The sequence below is a fragment of the Alligator mississippiensis genome, chromosome 10, assembly GCF_030867095.1.
Source record: "Alligator mississippiensis isolate rAllMis1 chromosome 10, rAllMis1, whole genome shotgun sequence".
In the NCBI taxonomy this organism is placed as follows: domain Eukaryota; kingdom Metazoa; phylum Chordata; order Crocodylia; family Alligatoridae; genus Alligator; species Alligator mississippiensis.
Genome location: NC_081833.1, coordinates 26,487,057 through 26,507,902, shown reverse-complemented (window position 1 = coordinate 26,507,902; position 20,846 = coordinate 26,487,057). Strand labels below are relative to the sequence as shown.

General features: G+C 47.7%; 1 protein-coding gene across 4 annotated transcripts in view; it reads left to right on the top strand.

Annotated features, from left to right (window-relative positions):
- AP1B1 (adaptor related protein complex 1 subunit beta 1) overlaps nucleotides 1-20,846 on the top strand; it is a 56,142-nt gene that overhangs the window by 23,901 nt on the left and 11,395 nt on the right. For 2 of the 4 annotated variants that reach the window (XM_014593612.3, XM_059713584.1), the window contains 12 exons: nucleotides 1,296-1,486; nucleotides 2,704-2,925; nucleotides 4,766-4,886; nucleotides 6,199-6,294; nucleotides 9,174-9,289; nucleotides 11,234-11,399; nucleotides 12,298-12,396; nucleotides 17,486-17,745; nucleotides 18,274-18,475; nucleotides 19,536-19,556; nucleotides 20,213-20,242; nucleotides 20,352-20,492. In XM_014593612.3, the coding sequence (XP_014449098.1) occupies nucleotides 1,296-1,486; nucleotides 2,704-2,925; nucleotides 4,766-4,886; nucleotides 6,199-6,294; nucleotides 9,174-9,289; nucleotides 11,234-11,399; nucleotides 12,298-12,396; nucleotides 17,486-17,745; nucleotides 18,274-18,475; nucleotides 19,536-19,556; nucleotides 20,213-20,242; nucleotides 20,352-20,492 (1,665 nt within the window). The remainder of the gene's footprint in view (nucleotides 1-1,295; nucleotides 1,487-2,703; nucleotides 2,926-4,765; nucleotides 4,887-6,198; nucleotides 6,295-9,173; nucleotides 9,290-11,233; nucleotides 11,400-12,297; nucleotides 12,397-17,485; nucleotides 17,746-18,273; nucleotides 18,476-19,535; nucleotides 19,557-20,212; nucleotides 20,243-20,351; nucleotides 20,493-20,846) is intronic. The other 2 variants (XM_014593616.3, XM_014593615.3) reach the window with 2 other exon arrangements.

Here is a 20,846-nt window from a genome sequence, read left to right as displayed (position 1 = left end):
AATGAGTCCAGAGTAAGTGCTTACACCACCTCTAGGGGGAGTCTGTTCCAGACCTTGGACACTCGGAAGAAGTTTTTCCTTACATCAAGTCTGAATCGGCCTTCTAGAAGTTTGTGGCCATTGGACCTAGTTATCCCTTAGGGAGCCGTGGTGAACAAGTGTTCTCCCAGATCCTGATGCATTTCCCCTTTATATACTTATAGGCAGCCACCAAGTGCCCCCCTGAGCCTTCTTTGCCAGGCAGTAGAGTTCCATGTCCCTCAGCCTCTCATAAGGCTTGCTCCCTTGGCCTTTGATCATATGGGTAGCTCTTCTCTGGACTCCCTCAAGCTTATCCACATCCTTCCTGAAGTGGGGGACCCAAAACTAGACTCAGTACTCCAGCTATGGCCTCACTAAGGCCGAGTAAAGCGGGAGGGTGACATTCCCATCAACTAGTACCCTTTGGGTCCAACCCCAGAGTCAGTTCCCCAGCCACTGGACCACGAGATGGCTGAGGCCACAGTTCCCCAGCTTGGTCATGAGGACATCATGGGAGATGTTGTCAAAGCCTTCTTTAAATCCAGATAAATGATATTGACCTCACCTCCTTTGTCCAGGCAATGCATTACCTGGTCATAAGAGATGAGATTGGTGAAGCAAGACTTATAGTAATAAAACCATGTTGGCTGGTATTCAGTGGGTTGCCTTCCGTTAGCCTGTTGCAGATTCATCCCTTGATAATTTTCTCCAAGATCTTTCCAGGGATGGATGTCAGACTGATAGGTCTGTAATTCCCTGGATCTTCCTTCCTCCCTTTCTTGAAGATTCGGGACCACATTTGGCTCTCTCTTTCCAGTCTTCCAGTACATCACCCAAGCGCAACAACCTTTCAGATATCTTGGCCATAGGGCATGCTATGATGTCCTCCAGCTCATCCATTCTCAGTAAGCCAGTAAGACTAGGACAGACTTGAAGGTGTATGCCCCTGTGATATCAGCAGTGGAAGCCAAAGACTAGAGTTGTTCTGCACATCTGGTTGGTGCTTTAAGTAGCTAATAGCTGGTGTTGTAATAGAGCTTCACCTTGGCCAGGGTGGAGGGGGGTGATGAGGAGTGGAATTTATAGATGATGGTCAAATGCCAACAAGATGTCTGCTCCAAGAGCTGAGTCCCTATAAGCTGTTTCTCTGCCCAGTACTGTTGCTTTGCATGTATGGTGACTGTTGGAGAGGCTTGGTTTGGGGTTGTTTTCTTGTTTTGCTTTTAAACATCCATATACACAAGATTGGTAACTCTCTCCTTTCTCTCTTTCAGGTGGTAGCTAATGCTGTTGCAGCTCTTTCAGAGATAGCAGAATCTCACCCTAGCAGCAACCTACTGGATCTCAACCCCCAGTCTATTAACAAACTGCTCACAGCCCTGAATGAGTGCACGGAGTGGGGCCAGATTTTCATCTTGGACTGTCTGGCCAACTATATGCCTAAAGATGACCGGGAGGCCCAGAGGTGAGGGAGGGGTGATCTCAGTGGTGTAGAGACTGGTTCTGAACTTGAGAGATGCAGAAATTGGTCTGCTTGGCCAACAGTCCTTAAACAAAACCACATTTGCTACTTGGACCAGGCCCTGCCTAAGTGTCTGCCTCCTCCTTCCTGCCCTCAGGGTGAGTTGGGAAAGTGGGGGTAGAATCAGCAGTTGTGTAAAGGGTTCAGTTTTCCTTGCTTCATTTGGAGCAGAGAGCATGCATGTGACTAATACTGTGACTCCTCTCTTCTGAAGAGTCCTGTGGGTAAGCTTTATCACTCAGTGAGTGCCCACCACAGTCTAGTAAAGTAACTTGAGGTGGTGACATGTGGTGTCTTTAGAGCCACATGACTCATTCCCTTCATTGCTAGCAGCAGGCAGAGACTTCTGGAGGTGAGAATCAAGGAGAGAGAGACTGAGAGAAGAATGGAGAATTCATCTCAAAGGATAACTTCTGCTTTGCTTTCCTGGAGTGTGTAGCCATCATATGCTGAATAAAAGTCCCCTGGAGCTAAGCCTTTGCATTCATTTGACAGTTTGGAGAAGGCAGCCTTGTAAGCCAATCATATAAATGGCTCTGGCTTTATATATGGCCCTCTTCCTACCATGCACCTAGCATCTGCCTCCTGCACTGGGTGGAGCATTCAGAATTGCTGCCCCTGGCATCTCTTGATAGAAGTCAGCTGACCTCTAGTTTCCTAGGCAGAGATTGTTCTTTACTAGTGCATGGAAAACACTTCTCTTTGTGGGTTTTTTAATAAGTTCTCTATTTCTGAGCAAGACAACAGGTGAGGGTTCCCTGTTTGCTTGTTCTCCTATTTGAACAGAGCTGGCCTTTGTCTTCCTCTGTAGTCCATTGCTGATTCCTAGGCCTGCTAGAGGCAGTCTCCCATAAGAACTGTGCTGTAGGTCATGGCTTGTCTGCAAATCAGGACTTGTCTGTGCTGTGGTGCCTCTGCTTATATAAAGCTGTCAGCAGAGCCCCCTAGTGGTTATGCAGCATGTGCTGATAAAAAGGGGATTTTTACTGGCTTAGTTGCACTGTCTTCTTGAAAACAGATACTGACTCAGACTTGGGAACCTGGTGGTACTGGCAGTGCTTTTCTTGGACTACTGTAATTAAATTCTTGATCCTTCTCTGTTCCCTTCTCTCTCCCCCTCCCTATTTTGTCTGTCTTGCCTTTCTACAACATCCCACTAGCATTTGTGAGCGGGTGACTCCCCGGCTGTCCCATGCAAACTCTGCTGTGGTCCTGTCAGCAGTGAAGGTGCTGATGAAGTTCATGGAGATGCTGTCAAAGGACCTGGATTATTATGGTACCCTGCTGAAGAAACTAGCTCCCCCTCTGGTCACCCTGCTCTCAGCAGAGCCTGAGCTGCAGTATGTGGCTCTCCGCAACATTAACCTCATTGTGCAGAAGAGGTGAGGTGACCTCATTTGTTACTCTGTGGGCAGGGGGTGGGGGGAGCCAGGCAGGGAGGACCAGTCTATTCCTCACTGCCAGATCTGGTTGGCCTTGGGTGATCTTTCTCTAGCAGTAGCCACAGTAACACAAGGACATGATACAATTTGCTGTGGGACTTGCAAGCTAGAAGTTAATTCCAGACCCCGTTACAACTAATATACAACTTCTGCTAATGCAGGTCTCTATTAGAGCCATCAACATGGGTTTGCACTTAATTCTAGTCGAATCCATTTGCGGGATTTGCCTTTTCCTTTCCAGAAGCATTGGAATGCCTCCAGCATGGGGCTTGCATTTTGGAGCAAGGAAATGAAATGGTCTAGAAACTGAGGTGCCAGTGTTTTCTAGTTAGTGTCTTGCACAGTATAGAAGGTACATGAACAACTAGCTCTGGCATTCTTTAGGTTGTCAATCAGATGTGTAACACTTTGGAGAATTTTTAGAAAATCACTTTTGAAAACATTGCATTCCTCTTTAAGTATTTTTTCCATCTTGCAGACTTGCTGTGGGTTGGGCATGTCAATGTCTCTCTACTTCAGCTGTGTTTGCAAGATGGTGTAACTGTACAGTAGGGAAATGCTAAGGTGTGAGGAGGTGCACATGCGTAAGACTGATGCCCAGATCCTTTAGTAGTCGGGGTCATTCAAATACTGAAGTTTCTATTGCTGAACACCCGTTGCACCCATGTAGCCCAGTAGTAGTTCATTGTTTCTGCTGTTGCCCTAGGGTCTAGCTGCCCTAAAAAAGGAAAACTGCATCTCTTCCTCGAGTTTAGGACTTTGAATTGTGACTTCCCTGGTTGAGAACTACTGTTGTTCTGCTTCTGCTTACTTCAGCATGTCTCAGCCAGGTGCTGCCTTGTACTCCTTCCTGTATTAAGCTTTTCTGGTAAATCCTAAAGCAGGCAGGAGTGTTGTATAAACCCCTTGCCCACCAGCCCAGGGAATAGAGGGTGGTGGGGAAGGAGAGTGATCTTTCCTGTCCTTGGTGTCCCTGCACTCACCTCCTCCAGATGGGGCTGTTGCAGCCTGATGGAGCAATGCAAGTGATAGCGCCACAGCCCAGCCCAGCCCAGCTCCCTAGATGGGCAGTGCAAAGGGGTCTGGAGCAAACACCTCTGCCACAGCCCTTCCTAGTTCAACCCTGCATACCTCTCCTGGAAACGGAGGGGCTGTCCTACACCCTTCTTGCCTGGCATCCTGTTTTCCAGGAGGAACATGTGGAGGCAGATCAGGAAGAACGTGGGCTCTAGCCACAGCTGCTGCCACTCTGCCTCCACATGGGCCAGTTCAGCCTGGCTGTGGCAGCACCCATGTTATGGCACCCGAGGGAACTGCAGCACCCAGTTGACCACTGCTCTACTGTCTTTCAGGCCTTTTAAAAGTCCCAGCTACAGCATTTAATTGAGAACTAATCCATGTAATAAATCTATAGTTTGCATGTGGGGGTCAGGCTTACTGGCTTTGTCTTCTCTCATGCTGAGCATTGTGCAACAACTATGTTTTATGGGTGGGCAAGCTTTGTTTTTTTTCTAAAAAGCTTCTGGTACTGGCTACTGTCAGAAATGGTAGAATATGGGGACTGAGACCAGTGATCTGACCTAGCAAATTGATTCTCTGAGACTGCTGTCCTAACCTCAGTTGAATACAGATCAATGGTAGGCATCCTTAGGTTTTGGGCTTTAAATGTTTTTTATTTATGTGATTTTTAAACCAAGGGAACTTTTTTTTAAAGTCACATAACAACCCTCAGCGCCCCCCCCCCCCCCCCCCCCCCCCCTTTCTGGATCTCTCCTTTCAGGCCTGAAATCCTGAAGCATGAGATGAAGGTGTTTTTTGTGAAGTACAATGACCCCATCTATGTTAAGCTGGAGAAACTGGACATCATGATCCGCCTGGCATCCCAGGCCAATATTGCTCAGGTCAGATCTTGGGTGCCGGGAGAGGGGGGAAGGGTAGACATCTTGGTGTCATAGGCAGATGGGATGGATGGTAAGCAGGTCACAATTTTGGTTAAATTTTGGTGACTTCAGTGTATGGGATACAACTCTAAAGGTTGTGAACTCTGGAGTAGACAGAGTTGTTTAGCCTGATTTTCATGCAGGGATAATTAGCATGAAACTAAGTCACAGAGCTGAAAGGGAGTGGGAACTCCTCTGTAGAGAGTTAGGTTAGAGCCTGGCCAAAGATTGTTCAGGCTAATGAAGCGAGTTTCCAGAGAGCCTTAGCTTCACTCTCCTTTTGAGGAGAGAGCACCTCAATGCTAAAAATTTTGACATGGACTACCTTGTCCCGTGCTGTGGTTGGAGCAAGGCCTGTCCAGTAGGAATCTGCTGGCTGCATCACTTCCTGGGGCACCATGGATTTTGCTACCTCCTATCTTTCTTATCAGTGGCACATGACTGCTAAAGACACTGCTGAACAAATTCTTGGAGGATCTGAGCCCCTTGATTCTATTCTGGCACATTGGCAAAGTGAAAGGAGGCTACTTCTGTTTTAGTGGGAGAGAGTGGGAGCTCTTTTTTTTTTTCCTGGTGTCCTATTTTATACATGTGTATTAATGGTGTAAACTTTACAGCAGCATCTCCTTAGTGCCAGAGACACTAAGCACCCTCACTTTAAGGAAGCCCTGAACAAAGTGTGTAGGCAGAGTTCTTTGGGTAGATTTTATTAGACCAACTGAGTAGTTGGAAGAAAGTTCTTTGCAAGCTTTCAGCACAATTGCCCTTCATGTTGTGAAGTTTCCATTTTAAATGGCAAAATTCAGTATCTTCCATGTTGCTGGGTTTTTGGTTATAGTCATGTTAGTATAAGGACATAGGCAGGCAAGGGTCTTTGGGTTGATGTTAAATAAAAGATATCACGAACTGAGTAGTTGGGGGAGAAAAAGATCGTTGCAGGCTTTTGGGTGTAATCACCCTGAACAGTGAGTAGCATTATCAAGCCACCATGCTTGTTAGTGCTCCTGAAGGTTTTAATTTACCCGGTCCAATGGGCAAGAATTATTAATGCCTCTAGTTCTACAGAGGCTGCTGTCACTATGGCATGGTGCCTTCACCAAGCCATCAGGTCATTACAGCAATAAAATATGCAGTCAGCCATAAGAACTGCCTTTAATCGCATCTCTTTGAAGAAATCCTGGTCTCTAGTGATTTAAAGGAGTCTACATATTGTTGTCTCCTTTTGGGGACAAGGCATGGCTCTGGTCTCATCCTGCTTTGTCTTCTCTGGCAGGTGCTTGCTGAGTTGAAGGAATATGCAACAGAAGTGGATGTGGACTTTGTTAGGAAGGCAGTCCGAGCCATTGGACGCTGTGCCATCAAAGTTGAGGTGAGTGGTAAGATGCATTGGCAACTGGAAGAAGTCACTTCCAGGGAAATTGATGGGTTCTTTATTATTTCTGAAATAAAAGCAGCCTAAATTACCTGGTGGATCACAGCAGGCAGCACATGCTGGGGGTGTAGGAGCTTCCTGCCTTGTTCTCCAGAAATGTCAATTATAATCTGTTCCACGTGTACTGTTCCTTCTTATTAACTTTACAAGTGCTGTTTTAGCTGTAGGGATCACAGGTATAAACAAAGTCCATCACCTTTTTCTTGTTTTTTAAAGGTAAATTCAAGATTTGTCTTGAATTGACAGTCCAGTGATGGATTACTTGCACCTGTTCTTCCTTTGCTTGCTATTCAGTGAGCTGTTTCCATGCTAGACTTGTAATGTGGAAGGGGAAAGATTTTTTTTCGAGCCCTTTGCCTTGGAAATAAGCTTCGGAGAAAATGGGCTGCAGTTGTTCCAGAAGTTCTGTTTTGACCATAGTTCTGGAGAAACAGAAATCGACAGCTACAAAATGAATAATGTACGTGTTTTGTCTCCATACACCAAGTTGGAGACATTTTTGGCTGCCAAAGCCTGGACAGGTGAAAAGGGCATTCCCCTCTTTAGAAGTCTTCAAGTTTAATCCTTCACTTAAATTAACTTTTTTTTTTTTCCTTTTCACTTGGATACATTAGAAGAGGGGATTACAAAATCTTTTTGAAACTTCTGCATAAAAATACAGGGCAGGGAACAGCTGGAGGGCAGGGAACAGTCGGAGGGCAGCCGGAGGGCAGGGAACAGCTGCAGGCAGACCTGGATAGGCTGGACAAGTGGGCAGAAAACAACAGGATGCAGTTCAACAAGGAGAAATGCAAAGTGCTGCACCTAGGGAGGAAAAATGTCCAGCACACCTACAGCCTAGGGAATGACCTGCTGGGTGGCACAGAAGTGGAAAGGGATCTTGGAGTCCTAGTGGACTCCAAGATGAACATGAGCCGGCAGTGTGACGAAGCCATCAGAAAAGCCAATGGCACTTTATTGTGCATCAGCAGATGCATGACGAATAGGTCCAGGGAGGTGATACTTCCCCTCTATAGGGCGTTGGTCAGACCGCAGTTGGAGTACTGCGTGCAATTCTGGGCGCCACACTTCAAGAAGGATGCGGATAACCTGGAGAGGGTCCAGAGAAGGGCAACTCATATGGTCAAGGGCCTGCAGACCAAGCCCTACGAGGAGAGACTAGAGAAACTGGACCTTTTCAGCCTCCGCAAGAGAAGGCTGAGAGGCGACCTTGTAGCTGCCTATAAGTTCATCACGGGGGCACAGAAGGGAATTGGTGAGGATTTATTTACCAAGGCGCCCCCGGGGGTTACAAGAAACAATGGCCACAAGCTACTAGAGAGCAGATTTAGACTGGACATAAGGAAGAACTTCTTCACAGTTCGAGTGGCCAAGGTCTGGAACGGGCTCCCAAGGGAGGTGGTGCTCTCCCCTACCCTGGGGGTCTTCAAGAGGAGGTTAGACGAGTATCTAGCTGGGGTCATCTAGACCCAGCACTCTTTCCAGCTTATGCAGGGGGTCGGACTTGATGATCTATTGAGGTCCCTTCGGACCCTAACATCTATGAATCTATGAAACATCTGTATATTATATGTAAGCAAACCTATTCGTAGACCAGGACAAATTTGACTTGACAGAATAAATTATGTTGATGCAAAACCTCCTCAATCAATCAAATCAGAATAAGCAGTTCAGCAATAGCAAACTAGCTGCCTTGGAATGAAATTGTCAGACAAGGCACAATTGGAGCTAAGTTGGTGCCTCTCAAGCAAATCTAACCATGCTGTGAATTGAAGAGTTGCCAGCAGAGAACAAAATAGCACTAAATGTAGTGGGTTTTATACAAATAGCATTTTGTAGCTGTGCTATCCCCTTCCACCTAGGATTTCACTCACCAAATGAAGCCTGGGCTCTTTTCTCTCCCCCTCCACCCTGTTCCCTCCAGTCTTTAACATAAGGAAACTGGTAGCTAGCACTTTTTTCATAGTGGGATTACAAATTAAAATTCCTAACAGGTAGACTCCCAATCTTCATTTTAAAATAAGCATCTGGAGGCTTCTAGGACTATCAAAGCAGCCTCAGGGGTCACTTGTGGTGGGAAGCCTTGTGATCTCTCAGTGGCACAGAATGAGGAGGAAGCTGGCTGCTTGATATCAAATGCTTCGTACAAGCATGTTATGCATCAAGCTTCCTCTTTGTAAAAGGGATATGGAAAGCATCTTCCTGCAAGATGACAACTCGTACATAAAGAAAATTTCTTGGTGATTATAGCAGAGCTCTTCCAGCACTCAGCAGGGGGGAGTCTTGGATTGCTCTGCATTTAGTATAGTAATTTTCTGCTTGGCCAGTAATTGACAAGCTGGTAGGGTCAGTAGTCCGTCCCTATGGCTCCCAGGCAGTGAGATACCATAATTTGGGAACATGCCACTTGCTAATTACAGATATTCAGGGAGTGTTCTTCAGGTAGAGACTGGAGAAGGAAACAATCACCTGAAGGAATTGATGGGGAGCAACAAATGTGCATTGAGCCTCTTTGTGAGGGTGGGAGCGACAGTTCCTGAAATAGGAGCATGGGAGAATGGCGCACAGATCTTGAGGCTGGAGGGATGCAGAGATCTGATATAAGCAGAACTCGGTGCATACAAGCTATAACAGGCACAGCCCAGTTGTGTTTAAAAAGTTGTTGAACAAGGTTTGGCTGCCAGTGAAGTGCTCTGCCTCTTTTTGGCCTTGCTGAGGGAATGCACCACATGCAGCATGACTGCCTGATGGAACTGGCAGCTGCTCATTCTTTTCCCTGCTTCTGGCTGACCATGTCCCCCTCTTCCCCTGGACAGCAATCAGCGGAGCGCTGCGTCAGCACCCTGCTTGATCTCATCCAGACCAAAGTCAACTATGTGGTACAGGAAGCCATTGTTGTGATCAAGGACATCTTCCGCAAGTACCCTAACAAGTATGTCTGCATACCACCTGTTGGCCACTTTGCTTGGAGAACTCTTCCCAACACACCTGAGTAAATGTTTCCCATGTCAAGCTGTTTCTACAGAAGTGTCCAACAGGCTTTTGGGGGGTTCTGTAGAGGAAAGAACATGTGTCTGAAGAGTTATTTTTCTTTTCCTTTTATGCAGCAAAAGCATCTACATGTTCTTGGGCCACCTGGAAATCTAGGGCTCTTAAACACTTGATTGAACTAGAGGCTTGTAGGTACCCATTGTGTGCTATCCAGTTATTCCTAGTCCATTGGTTTGTTCCCAGTGCAGTGAGAGGGCATGAAGAGTCTGGATTCTGCAAGTGGTAAAGTTAGCAGCTTTGCCTGCAGCTGACTGCCAATTTTCATGACTGAGACTCTGGTTGAAGATAAAGGAAGGAAATGGTCCATTTTGAGAGTGTAAAGCTGGTTTATAGTAGGCCTGCCACAGCAGTGAGCTTTTGGAAGCCTAAAGAGGGGCTGGAGCTCCCAAATGAGACTGAAATAAGCAGACAAGAAGCTGAAGTGGCTCCTTGCATCTCTGCATTAACACAAATTGTCTCCAGTCTGCCTTATGATTTGGCAGTGCTGCTGTCACTGCTCACCAGCATCAAAAAACATGAGAGACTAGAGCTGCGAGACAAAGGAATTTGAAACAAATAAAGGGTGTGTTTAGTGAAGGGCCCTTGAGTGAGTGAGGCTGCTTATTGCAATATAATAGTACTGAAGTTCCCTTGTCTCTAGTGTCGTAGTATAGCAGGATAGGAGGATAATTTAGTCTCCCATTTATAGTGAATTGGTGACTGTCACAAATGGGAAATAATGGATGTCTGTGGTGGTAGCTGTCAGTTAAGGACTGCTACTGAGCTGGAAGAGAAGAGCCGGGTGAGGGTGAGTCAGACTGAGAATTAATTATATGGAGAAACTAGAGAATGTAGGCATGCGTCCTCTAGAAAAGGGATGACCCTCCTGAAGTAGATGCATCTATCTGCTGCTTGCCTTAAGGCTGTTACATAAATAGATGAACTTGTCAAACAAACCATGAGCACAAATTACAACTAATGAAGGGGCTGTCTAGACGACATCTTTTAACAGAGCATAGCTGATGCATGAGGAAAGACTTTTCAAAGGTAGTTCATAGGAGCCATTAGTGGAGAAGCATTCAGAGGATGATAAAAACTTGTGCCCTTGGTAATTTCCTGACTCTGTGTGGTTGGGTTTTTTTATTGTTCATTTCTTTCAATGGACTGTGCTGCGCTTCCATAAATAATCAGTGGTGATGATGGCCTGAGATAAGTGTCCCCTCTGGCCTGATCTGAAAGTCCTGTAGCACACTCTACTTTTTTTTTCTTCCCTGTGAGAAGAAAAAATGCTACTGTCCTCCAAACCTCTTAGGCTGACACTAGCCATTCATTCTCTTCTTGGTCACACTTCTTCCCCCCCCACTTTCTGAAAATAGGTCACTAATAGCTTCAAAACTCAGCACTGAAAACTCAACAGATACAGCCTGGCACATCAAGGGCCTGCAGCAGCTCATCTCTGCCAGAATTAGGGATATGAAGGGAGGTGAGGCTGTGATGCTGAGCCTGGGCAAAGCCCAAACTCCCTGGCATGAACCTTAAAGGATTCTGTCATATAAATGCAGACCATGTTACATCTCTGTGAGGGGGAACACTTGGTTCTAACTCTTTAAAAGCTCTTGTCAACAATGGGCCCCGGTGCCAAGTGCAAGATCGTGCTCTGGGGCACTCATGCTGAGGTCTGGTAATCCCTGCAGCAACCAAAGCCCTGAGTACATAATGTCCTGGGTGGAGGAGAAATTCAAGAACTGTAAGGGTATTGTTCAGGAGGTGAGGCCAGGGCTGGGAGCCAGGATTGGGTTCAGCTACTTCCTTTGGCATTGCTAAGATGTGTTCATTACCCATGAAGGTATGAGAGTGTGATTGCCACTCTGTGTGAGAATCTGGACTCCCTCGATGAGCCTGAGGCCAGAGCTGCCATGATCTGGATTGTGGGAGAATATGCTGAACGGATTGACAATGCAGATGAACTTCTGGAGAGCTTCTTGGAGGGGTTCCATGATGAGAGCACCCAGGTAAGGGGCTGGGACTAGAATGTTTGAGGCTCCTTCCCTGCCCCACCTCTGACGCATCTTGATGAGATACAGAGGTCTTGACCTCTGGTACAGCTTAGTACCTTTTTGGCTCTTCAGCTACCTTTCCCCTAGAGTTATGGCCTCTCCAGGTGAAAATAGGCCACCATTTGGGGAAGCTTACTTTGCTGCTCATGCTATACCTGTTTTCTAAATTAGATCTCTAGAGCTCTTGCCTCATCATATAGGCCTGAGCTGCAGGTTAGTTTACAGGTCAGCGGACATCTGGAAAGATCCTGGGGATTCTCAGTGAATTTTAACTTTTATTATATTTCTACTAGTAACTTGAAAGAATTGGGTGCTGGGTAGCTCCATGGCAGGGTGCAGTACCTGGGAGGCAGAATGCTGTGAGTTTAGGCTCCCATGGCTGCCTCTTGGGTATAGCCAAATGGTTTCTGTCACTGTGGATGCAGAATACTGGCCAAGGTGGACCCATGGGCTGACCTAGTAATGGCAGCTCTAAAGCCAGAAAGCACCAAGATCACCAAGCCAGAGGTGTTGCAGTAGTTCATACTGTTTATTCCTGTACTGAGGCTAAATGTGTGACTGAAGTTGTTATAAGAGTTGAGCTAAAGTCACAGAAAATGATTAGCTGGTTTAAAGAGGTGTATGCCTGGCACCTACCTCACTTGACTGACTGAAAAGCATCCAGTGTGCTTAACCAAATGGCACTGAATTAGATTTTTGCACAGGGATGGAAAGAGAGTTCCCAGGTATAGTATGAATTGTAATTACTGGGAAATGTATGTCTCCATCAGACTTAGGCATAGGAGCATCTGAAGTGCATGCAGTCTATCTCTGCCTGATCCCAACCCCTGCTCTACTGTTTTGTTCTCTGTAGGTCCAACTGCAGTTGCTGACAGCAATTGTGAAGCTCTTCCTGAAGAAACCCACAGAGACTCAGGAGTTGGTGCAGCAAGTGCTGAGTCTGGCTACTCAGGTGTGTGATAGGGCCTTGTATGTTAGAATGTAACTTCCTTTGTTTTCTCAGCAATCTCTTTCCTGTTTCTTGGGTTTGCCTGCCCTCTCCAAAGCAGTGGGATGTATAAATAACACTAGTGGCTGTCTGAATGCAAAGACACTCCACAACTGCTTGGTTATGCTCCACATGTTGATGCAGACTACTTCTTAGAGCAGGCTTGCGGGAGGGGCCACGTGACTAGTGCACAGCTGCACTTGAGAGTTTTGTTGCCCTGGTACCAACAGGATGGAGGAGCATTGGGCTGCCACTTAAAATTGTTATTCTCCACTGCATCCCAAGGCAGTGAAGGCCATCAAATCCCCTAGCTGCAAGTATTGCTGGCCATCACGGGGCATGGCTAAGTCCCTGTACTGAAGAACTGTTGCCTCTTACTGCAAGGGAGAGAGAGAGAGAGAGTGTGTCTAAATGGGTACATACTATGAGAGAGAGGTGGGCATTGGAGAATCATGGACCTTGACATGTGTTGAGCTCACATTTCACGTACCCCTTATCTACCTGAAGAAAATGTCACTTACTGAGTCTGGGTCATAGATTTCATAGACATTAGGGCTGGAAGGGACCTCGTGAGATCATCAGGCCCAGCCATCTGCCCAAGGGGCAGGAAATCAGTTTCATAGTTGGTAGGGTCGGAAGGGACCTGAGGAGATCATCTAGTCCGACCCCCTGCTGTGGCAGGAAAGAGTACTGGGGTCAAACGACCCCAGCCAGATGTTTGTCTAGCCTTTTTTTAAAGACCCCCAGGTCTTTTGGAAGTTGGTTCCAGGTCCTAGCTGCCCTGACGGTGAAATAGCGCCTCCTAATGTCTAGCCTGAAACTACCCTCCGCTAGCTTGTGTCCATTGTTTCTTGCAACTCCTGGGAGTGCTTGGGGGAACAGGGACTCTCCCAGTGCCTGCTGGTCCCCCTTGACTAGTTTGTAGACTGTCACTAGATGCTCCCCCTTAGCCTTCTCTTGTGGAGGTTGAACAGGTTCAGGTCCCTCAGCCTCTCCTCGTCGGGCCTGCCCTGCTGACCCCTGATCATGCGGGTGGCCCTCCTTTGGACCCTCTCCATATTGGCCACATCCCTCCTGAAGCGCGACGCCCGGAACTGGACACAGTACCAACTGCGGCCTGAACAGTGCCGCATAGAGGGGGAGGATCACCTCCTTGGACCTGCTCGAGATGCATCTGTGGATGCACGACAAGGTATGGTTGGCCTTCCTGACCGCGTCCCCACTTGATCGGTCCATGTTCATTGTGGCATCAAAGATGACTCCAAGATCCTTTTCTGTCTCGACACTGGCGAGAAGGGAGTTCCCCAGCCTGTAGGTATGCCACTGGTTCCTCCTCCCCAGGTGCATTACCCTGCACTTGTCAGTGTTGAACCCCATCCTATTCTCTTCAGCCCACCCCTGTAACCTGTCTAGATCCGCTTGCAGCCTGTTCCTTCCTACTAGCATACCCACTTCACCCCACATCTTAGTCTCATCTGTGAATTTGAACAGGGTGCTTTCTACCCCCTCGCCCAAGTCACTGATGAAGATGTTGAATAGTGCGGGCCTGAGGACCGAGCCCTGGGGAACCCACATCCCTTCAGGTCAAATAAGACCTGTCCACTACCACCCTCTGGGTGCAGCCCTCCACCCAGTTAGTGACCCATCTGACCATGTAGGTATCAACACTACTGTCTCCTAGTTTCTTACTGAGAATGGGGTGAGAGACCATGTCGAAGGCCTTCCTGAAGTCCAGAAAGACTATATCCACTGTGACACCTGCATCCAAGGACTTGGTGACCTGGTCATATAAGGCACGAGGTTGTTTTGACAAGACCTGCCCCTAATGAACCCATGCTGGCTGCCCCTGAGCATAACCTTCTCTGCTGGCCCTTCCTGGACATGTCAGGATAATTCTTTTGAAAAGCTTCCCCAGGACCGAGGTAAGACTCAGGGGCCTATAGCTTCCTGGGTCCTCCTTCCTCCCTTTTTTGAAGATGGGAACCACATTGGCCCTTTTCCAGTCCTCCGGCACATTGCCCGAGCACCATGAGTGCTCATAGAGCTGTGCCAGAGGTCCCACAGTAACCCCTGCTAGTTCCTTCAGCACTCTGGGGTGGAGATCATCAGGACCTGTGGATTTAAATACATCTAGTCCCTCCAGAAGTTCCCTGACAAGGTCCTCATTAACCCTAGGCCTGGGTGTGCCACCCACAGGGCCCTCGGGGGTGCCAGTGGGGGAGATATCTAGGTCCCTCAGAAATACGGAGGCAAAGAAATTGTTGAATATGTCAGCTTTACTGTCAGGTGAGATGACCAAATTTCCTAGTGTGTCCTGCAGAGGCCCCATGTTACCTGGCACCTTCTTTTGCCCCCCTGTGCGTTTGAAAAAGGACTTCTTGTTGTCTTTGATCTGGATCACTAGTCCGAGCTCCATTTCTACCTTGGCCTTCCTGACTGCCCCCGCTACATTCCCGAGCTACCGAGGTATAGCCCTGTCTTGTGATGGCCCCTCCCTTCCAATGGGTGTACGCGTCCTTTTTTGTTTGGAGACATTCCCGGATGCTTTTGGTGAGCCATGGGGCCCTTTGCGCCCTCTTGCCCCCTTCGACTCGTGTAGTGATTACTTCCCTTTTGAGCTTGAAGGATCATATCCTTAAGGAACGACCATTCCTCCTGGACACTCAACTCCCTCCTGCTCTGGGACCTCAGTGCTTCCCCCACTAGTTTTCTCACCTCGTTAAAGTCCGCCCTCCGGAAGTTGAGGGCTGCTGCCTTGCTGGAGGCTTACACCACCTTGCACTGGATGGTGAATTCCAGCAGACAATGATTGCGATTGCCCAGGTGATGGAGCACCTGCAGACACCGTACCAGGTCATCGCCTGTGGACCAAATCCAACAAGGTGTCTTCCCTGGTGGGGCTGTGTACCTCCTGGGTTAGATGGAGGTCCTGTATGTCAGTTAAGAACCTGCGTGAATGGTCAGACCTGGCTGTCTGCTCCTCCCAGCAGATGTCTGGAAAGTTTTTAGGTCACCCATGGCAACCACATCCTTGGACCTAACTATCTCTGTGAGCTGACTTAAGAATTCCTGGTCTCGATCTTCTCCTTGGTTGGGAGGTCCATAGTAGACCCCCACCGTTAAGTCCCTTTCTCCCTGACCCCTTTGTATTCTAACCTAGAGCACTTCTGTTTGCTCCTCCTCTGACCCAGTGTTACTCACTGTGGATGTGTGTTGCTCCTTGACATAGAGCGCCACACCCCCACCCTTCCTGCCTGTCCTACCTTTCCTGGAGAGCCTGTAGCCCTTGATGTTCACTGCCCAGTCATGCGTTGGGTCCCACCACGTTTCGGTGAGCCCCACTATGTCTGGGTTGGTGCTGGCTAGCAGGAGGACTAGTTCCTCCTGCTTGTTCCCCATGCTGCGATCATTAGTATAGAGGCTTTTGAGGCTGCCTGAAGATGAATGGACCACCCCCCTAATCCCAGTGGTACCCAGGCCCATGTCACTTACCTGATTACCTGTTTTGCTTGTCATCAGTTTAGGCTGGGCTGCTCCTGCAGGCAATGCTTGGCTTGCTTGTCTGAGGCTTCCTCCACCCACGCCATCCCCTTCCCCCAACGAGCCTAGTTTAAAGCCTGCCAGAGGAGATCTGCCAACCTAGAAGAGAAAACATGCTTACCTTTAGTCAGTTGGGGTCAGATGATCCCAGCAAGATAATCATCCAAACATTTGTTAAAGGTATCCAGAATAGGTGCTTGCACCACTTCTGAGGGAGTCTATTCTATGCTCTGGAGATTCAGATGCTAAAGAAGTTTTCTTTCAGTCTGAAATGGTCTTCCAGCAGTTTGTGACCATTGGACATTGTCTTCTCAGGGTGCCCTGGTAAACAGACGTTCTCTGAGTTCCTGATGCATGCCCCCCTATACTTACAGGCTGCCACCAAGTCACTCCTGAGTCTTCGCTTCTCCAGGCTGAAGAGTCCCATGCCTCTCAGCCTCTCCTCATAAGGCCTGTTCTCTTGACTTCTAATCATGTGTGGGTCTCTGTCTTTTGTTCATCTTCCTGTTACTTAACCTGTGGTAGCAAATTCTGATATCCAAATGCTACTGGAAAACATTGTTCTGCTACTCTGAAGGCTGGCAGTGAAGTAGGCCTGTTTTGAACTGTACCTTCAGTGGGGTTTTGGGGGCTTTCATTAAAAGTTGGGAAAATCAGTCTTGCTTTGTGAGGATGAAGTGCCACTTTTGGCAGGTTAGGGAAGGCAGAATGTGCGTTTTGTGTCTTTCATAGTGAATCAGGAAGGCAGTGATGAGAACTACCCATGAAACCATTCAGCTACTGTCCTTTGGCATTTGTGAAGGGCTCTGAATGCCAGGAAGCAGATTTGCTTTGTCTGCACCAGCAAGCATGTGATGGAGGACTGTCACTTGCTGTGTGTACAGCATGTAGTGAGGCCAGGAGCCCCCAATCAAACTGTGACCTTCTGGGCAGTGCTGAAGCAAGGGTTTAGCTTGCCTTTTCAGCTAGGAAGGGCTCTGTGGAAATAAAGGTTTGGAGATTTTGGGGGTAGTTTTATGAATAGACTGGAGATGGTATGAAACTTGCTCTTCATGCACTTGAATGTTGAATACATTCATATGAAGTATAGCTTATTAAACCTCTTTTTCAAGACTGCAGTAATTTCACATCTTAACTCCCTTTTAGCCTGTTCTTTCTTTGCAGCAGCCTGACTACTAAAATGATTGCAATCAGGATTTTGAAGAGGGGGGGTTGATGCTTCTGTACCTGTCCCAGGAGGTTTCCTGCCATTATCCCGAATGGAATCCTTGCTTTAAAAAAAAAAGCAACAAAATGGTTACAACTCATCTTGGATCTGCAGCTGACAAGCACAGCAGAGCTGGTCATCAAGTGTTCTGTTCTTCCCTCGCCAGATACCTAATGGCTGGGGGTTATATTTGGGCATTTGATTTCCTAGAGGGATGCTGTAAGACTAGGCCACTGTAGTAGTCCAAACCTTTCCCCCACTAGGTTCAGCTATCATGTGAATTGTGTTCATAAATGTTTCCCAAAGGACTCTGATAACCCAGACCTAAGGGACCGAGGCTACATCTACTGGCGTCTGCTCTCCACTGATCCTGTGGCTGCCAAGGAAGTGGTGTTGGCAGAGAAACCCCTCATCTCAGAAGAGACGGACCTGATCGAGCCTACCCTGCTGGATGAGCTGATCTGTTACATTGGCACTCTGGCTTCTGTCTATCACAAGCCCCCCAGTGCCTTTGTGGAGGGGAGCAGAGGTGTTGTGCACAAGAGCTTGCCTCCACGAACAGGGTCGTGAGTACCTAGGATGTCTCTACTTGTTTCTGGCTGTCTCTTCCTCCCAGATCATATTTGCCTTCTCCACACTGTGCCTAGAAATGGCCTGGCATTTGATAACTGGCTGTGAGCAATGTTTTTAATACACTTTTGTTTCACTGTGGGGCCAGATTGTCTCCATGCTCTCAAGATCACCTGATACACTGAAGCCTTGGCTTCTGCAGTGTTGTACCAAACATTTTCTTCTGCCTTCTGTTGCATACTATGCTTTTGTGTCTTAGGAAGAGAGAGTGCATGTGGTAAAAGTAGTAGGTATGGACTGAATTAAGCAGCTGTCTGTTTTGAGCCCATGATCCCTTCTGGGCACTTACCTTATCAGTTCATGGATTCTAAAGCATAGGGACTCATGTTGGGAGGGAATGTCTGTGGCTCATTGACCTTGGCTGCTGTAGTGAATTTTGCCCTCTTCACTGAGGCCTCTGGCTTATCAGGTTGAAACTGAAAGGGGTGTAATGCATTTCACTTTCCTCTTGCTGCTTTCTCTAGGAGTGAAAGTGCAGAGAGCCCTGATGCAGCCCCAGCAGGAGTTCAGCCTTCAGAACAGCCAGCTGTCATCCCAACTCAGGGTGATCTCCTGGGTGATCTCCTGAACCTTGACCTGGGCCCACCAGTGAGTGGGCCTCCTATTGCTGCATCTTCTGTGCAGATGGGTGCTGTGGATCTCCTTGGAGGCGGCTTGGACAGCCTGGTACATCATTGTTTTTGCTTGACTGCATTCTAATGGACTGTAAACTGGGGTGATGGTAGTCTGTCTGACAGATGTGGTCTTTGTGTTTCTAGGCTTTATTAATAACATAGGCTGCTCCAGATAGAAGGAAGCATCCTCCTAGTGTTTGGAATCTGGAATATAATTGCCTTAATTAACTTGGGAGCTTTGCCTTCCATCCAGTTGTATGTGCTTTAACCTGCCACAGGGATGGAGCTGAAGTTGCCATCCTGGGACTGACATTTGCACTTGGAGCATGTACTACTGAATGGGAAGCAGCAGGCACTTCATGGTCTGTTCCTTTAACCATCACATTTTCAAAAAAGGACTGGAAATCACTGATGGGGCAGCCAGACATGTGAAATTCAATCAGTTCTCCAATCTTCCATGAAGAGTTAGAATACTAAGCTGACATGAAGCAAATGTAATGAATGTAATGCTGCCTATGTGAGGCATGAAAGACCACTAGGTGTGGGAGCTGCCTGTGAGCTCTTGACTTGGCCTAGTTGCTTGTCTGGCATAAAAATTTCTTGCATCTTCTCTGTTAGCAAGTGGGTACCATGGTAGTGGTCCTTACCATGGAAGGAAATCTAATGGTGGGTCTGGCACTTGAGTGAAGTTCAGTAGCCAATAAAATAATGGGTGTGCTTGGAAAAAGGGGTGCAAATCTGTCCGAAATAATGGATCCAAACTGTCAGTTTGGAGGGATGGAGTTGGCATGGGATAGTGTGTAGCCAAACTAGAGGAAGAGCTCTGCTGTGGAGAAGTGATGCAGGGTGCAAAGGTAAATAGTATGAGCCAATGGAGAACATCACAGTGGTGCTGTGCTATGTCCTAGGGGAGAAGGGGTCTGTCTGGACACCCACCTTGTGCTACAGTTGCCAGGTGGACACTGTCTGTCAGATGTATTGAACAGCTTTGTTTAACTAACTTCTGTTCCCTCCACCCCTTCTTGTCTTCCTATTTGTCTCTCTTTCTCCTGGCTTGTCTCTCTCTGCATGTGGCTGGCTCACCTCTTCACCTTGCCTGCTTCTGCTTGGAGATGGGGGACGAGTCTGAAGGGGTATGGATCAGCCCTTTTTTTAGCCCTCTAGAACATACCTAGCCAACATCCATGTCCTCCCCTCACCTCCCCTTCCCTCTTCACAGTAGCAAAAGAGGAGCAGGTGGAGTTTCTGCACCTACTGCCATGCCTGGAGCTGGGTATAAAGAAACTCCTTCAGTTAGCCTGGTTCAAGGCAGGCAGACCTGCATTCATGTAGTGCTGCCCACCTACCCTGTGCTGTTTCCCACTGGAAGCCATAAACTCTTAACTGGGGGGGAGGGGAGGGAGTTATTCCACACCCAGAAACCCACTTTGAATAGAGGATTCATTAGTAGCTGATGTCTACATAAACTGGTGCTAACCATAGTAGCAAATGAGCTCCCAGCTGCCTTTAAACTCTGGTCTTTCTGGCTTTCTCTGTCTCTTGTTCTTGGTTCATGTGTGTGCCAGCTTAGCTTGTTAGATGTTGGCTAAAAAGCAGATCTGAAGTAGACCTTGAAAATGATGCATCCCTGGGATAAGCCCTGGGGCTGGCTGTTCTCTTGGGCGAAGTGGGTCAGGAATTGTTCCAAAGCCCTCCATGAAATGTTTCATGGCCACATGTGATGGGCACCCTGAGTTGGGTTCCTTTGCCTCTGCTTCAAGTGATGCATCTGTTTCTTGTCTCTTTGCAGTTGAGAAGCGATGTGGGAGGCAGCCCTGCAGTGAGTGTGCACCTTCCACGTTTACCTGTCTGTCACATTTTGCACACTCCATTTATTCTCTTGTTCTCTGCCTGATGCCTGATATAACTTGTTTCCTTGTTTCACACAGATGGGTGGCACTGGCTTTGCAGCTCCCAGCACTGTGGTGCCTGCAAACCTTGGGGCACCCCTCGGCAGTGGCTTGGGAGACCTTTTTGATCTGACTGGTGGAGTGGGCACTCTGTCAGGATCCTACGTGGCACCCAAAAGTGTGAGTAGAAGTTTCTACTGGCTCCTGCCAATGCATTAGGTCCATATAGCTCATCTCTAACAATTGGGTTTAATACTGCTGCTATTTTAAAGATTGGCCCAGCACTGTCACAGTAGCATGGGATAAAGAGACCAGCTTCAAGTCTTGAGCTGCCACATAACACAAGGTGCGTGTGTCAAGGGAGGGTATGGCAAATGTAGATCCTTAATGATCAGGTGAAGGGGCCTGTTGTATCTAATGATGTCTTGTGTATCTAGTAATGGAGAGAGTACCCAAGACAGTCACAGGTGGGACAGACATCTTTCCATCCCGGTGCTGGAGTTGCCCTGAATAGAATGTCTTTTAGAGCGGTTG